Source organism: Curcuma longa, chromosome 1 (genome assembly GCF_044706935.1).
Source record: "Curcuma longa cultivar G26 ecotype Majalengka, Jawa Barat chromosome 1, ITB_CL_G26_1.1, whole genome shotgun sequence".
In the NCBI taxonomy this organism is placed as follows: domain Eukaryota; kingdom Viridiplantae; phylum Streptophyta; class Magnoliopsida; order Zingiberales; family Zingiberaceae; genus Curcuma; species Curcuma longa.
The window spans coordinates 27,558,628-27,561,108 of record NC_133861.1 but is presented as its reverse complement, the minus strand read 5'-3'; the positions used below and the strand labels follow the sequence as shown (position 1 = coordinate 27,561,108).

Genomic DNA, 2,481 nt, shown 5'->3' with positions numbered 1-2,481 from the left:
GTCTTGGGGAGCGTTGAAGCTTGCTTCTTCTCCATACTTTTCTTTTTCTTGGTCAGAAACACTTTTACCTGTCCTTAATAGAACCGATCTGATTCTCAGAACAAGAGGAATTTCGTGCTTCTGTCGGATCCTCCCTATCTCCTGATCGAGCTTGTGTAGGTAGATGTTGCCTGGTAGGGCCGATAGTAGTACACTGTGTGGGACAGAGTAAGGGCCCTTCTCACCTCCTACGAGTCGTCCGGCGGAAAAGAGTAAATGAGTGGGGTAAAAGAACTTGGGATCGTCGATCTCTTCCTTAAAGAAGGAGATGAATCGATGTCGGTCGATGGTGTGAAAACACTTCCTGATGTCGAATTCCAAAAACCAGCGAGAGGTTCCCCACTCTTCTTTGATCCGTCTTAGGGCCGAGTGGCTGCCTCGACCCGAGCTACAGTGCGATGTGTCTGGAAACTCGGGATCGTAAATGGATTCGGGTACCATTCTGATCGCCTCTTTCATGATCTTTTCTATGGATAGAACTACAGTAAGTGGTCTAAACTTCGACCCTTCTTTCTTTCTTCATTTGAAAAAAGGGGAGCAAAGCCTCTTTTTTGCTCCCTCTATTGATAGATCAGGGGCCGCCGGCCTGAACGAAACGCTCTTGAAGGAAGTAGTAACCCTCGGGCCCGGCGCCAACCAAGAGGAGGCGGGGCTCTCTCCAAGTGTGGGATATGATATGATCCACTCAAGAAAGAAAGGCTAAGGAGGGAGGATTAGATAGCCCAGTAGTCCTAGCGTAAACGCTGTCCTCTAGTTGAATGTCGGAGAATCGGCTTATCATCTCAGATGGGCATTCAAATCCAATGGCTAGTTCTGGCTTTAGATCGGAGAATTCCCTTCCTCGCTCATCTTACTTAAGAAGTGCCACATGGGGCATGCTAAGGAATTAAAATGGGCTCCTTCTGAGTCAAAAAATTACAATTGTGAGAGTATGAGTTACAGAAAGAATAGGTTTTGTTCCATCTTGCTGGACTAGCTATTTCATCCGTAACCTTTGCTATTTCATCTCCGGCTATTGAATCCGCTGGTATAGAAGAAGCAAGCCGCACATGAATCCGGTGTGTTAGAAAAATGCCATCTTCCCCTGACCTTTGTTTACCAATATAGCGTAGGTTCGGGCCGCCAGCATAGCCCTCAGCTGAAAGACCTCCTCGGCGGACAGCAACCGCCTGCCTGGCTGCCAAGACGCCCTGCCGAAAGCCCTATTTATTATAAAGGGGCCTCCCACTTTCGACCTGAACCAGACTCGAGTGCCTACTTACCGCTTTAAAGGAAAAGAGTTTGTTTGACTACGGTTCCTTACCTTCGCCCTATACCGAAAGAGATTAGTTAATTTATCAACCACCACCGGATTTCCTAGGGTCTCTATAGTGCTGTCCCTGAACTAGACCTGCACTTAGCCCTCGTCGATTGGTTCATGTTCGACAGATAGGCCCTTACTATACTATATATTGGGCATCGCGACGTGGTAGCGCGGATGTCCCCTGTGACCTACCTCCTAAGGTTTCAAGCCTCGCCTGCGTATGAGGGACGAACTTTCACTTTAGTGACGTGTTGTTCGGTGTTTAATGGTTCTTTCTCTCAGGGTTGTCTTGCTTTGGCGCATTTCATGTAACAGGTTTGTATGGTCCTGGAATATGGGTGTCCGATCCTTATGGACTAACTGGAAAAGTCAAACCTCTAAGTCCGGGGTTAGGAAGGCTTTGATCTCTTCCCGGAGGAAGAGCCTCTCATCATATTGCAGCGGGTACATTGGGCATATTAGCGGGCTTATTCCATCTTAGTGTCCGTCCGCCTCAACGTCTATACAAAGGATTACGTATGGGCTGAAACAGTACTTTCCATATGTATCGCTGCTGTTTTTTTTGCTGCTTTCGTTGTTGCTGGAACTATGTGGTATGGTTCAGCAACTACCCCAATCGTTGGTCCCACTCGTTATCAGTGGGAAAGAGGATACTTGAAGCAAGAAAGATATCGAAGAGTTAGCGCCGGACTAGACGAAAAGAAGAGTTTATCGGAAGCTTGGTCTCAAATTCCCGATAAATTCTTTATGATTACATGGGTAATAATCCGGCAAAAGGGGGATTATTCAGAGCAGGGTCAATGGACAACGGGGATGGAATAGCAGTTGGATGGTTAGGGCACCCTGTCTTTAGAGATAAAGAAGGGCGCGAGCTTTCTTTATATCCCGTCGTCTGCCTACTTTTTTTGAAACAGATCCGCTGGTGGATGGAGACGGAATTGTGAGAGCCGATCTTCCTTTTAGAAGAGCAGAATAAAAGTATAGTGTTGAACAAGTAGGTGTAACTGTTGAGTTCTATGGTGGCGAACTCAATGGAGTCAGTTATAGTGATCCTGTGACTGTTAAAAAAGAAGCTAAACGTGCCCCTGCTATACCTCTTTTGTGCAATGAGAAAGTATATAGAATGAGGCGTCATTATC

At 46.6% G+C, this 2,481-nt stretch overlaps 1 protein-coding gene across 1 annotated transcript in view; it reads right to left on the bottom strand.

The window, feature by feature from the left end:
- Nucleotides 1-1,458, bottom strand: part of LOC141827285 (uncharacterized) — a 3,987-nt gene extending 2,529 nt beyond the window's left edge. Inside the window, exons 1-2 of the mRNA XM_074714503.1 lie at nt 1,430-1,458; nt 1-556 (exon numbers count right to left, since the gene is read on the bottom strand). The exon at nt 1-556 is cut by the window's left edge and continues 2,529 nt beyond it. Of these exons, the coding sequence (XP_074570604.1) occupies nt 1-556; nt 1,430-1,458 (585 nt within the window). The remainder of the gene's footprint in view (nt 557-1,429) is intronic.
- Between the last annotated feature and the right edge of the window lie 1,023 nt (nt 1,459-2,481).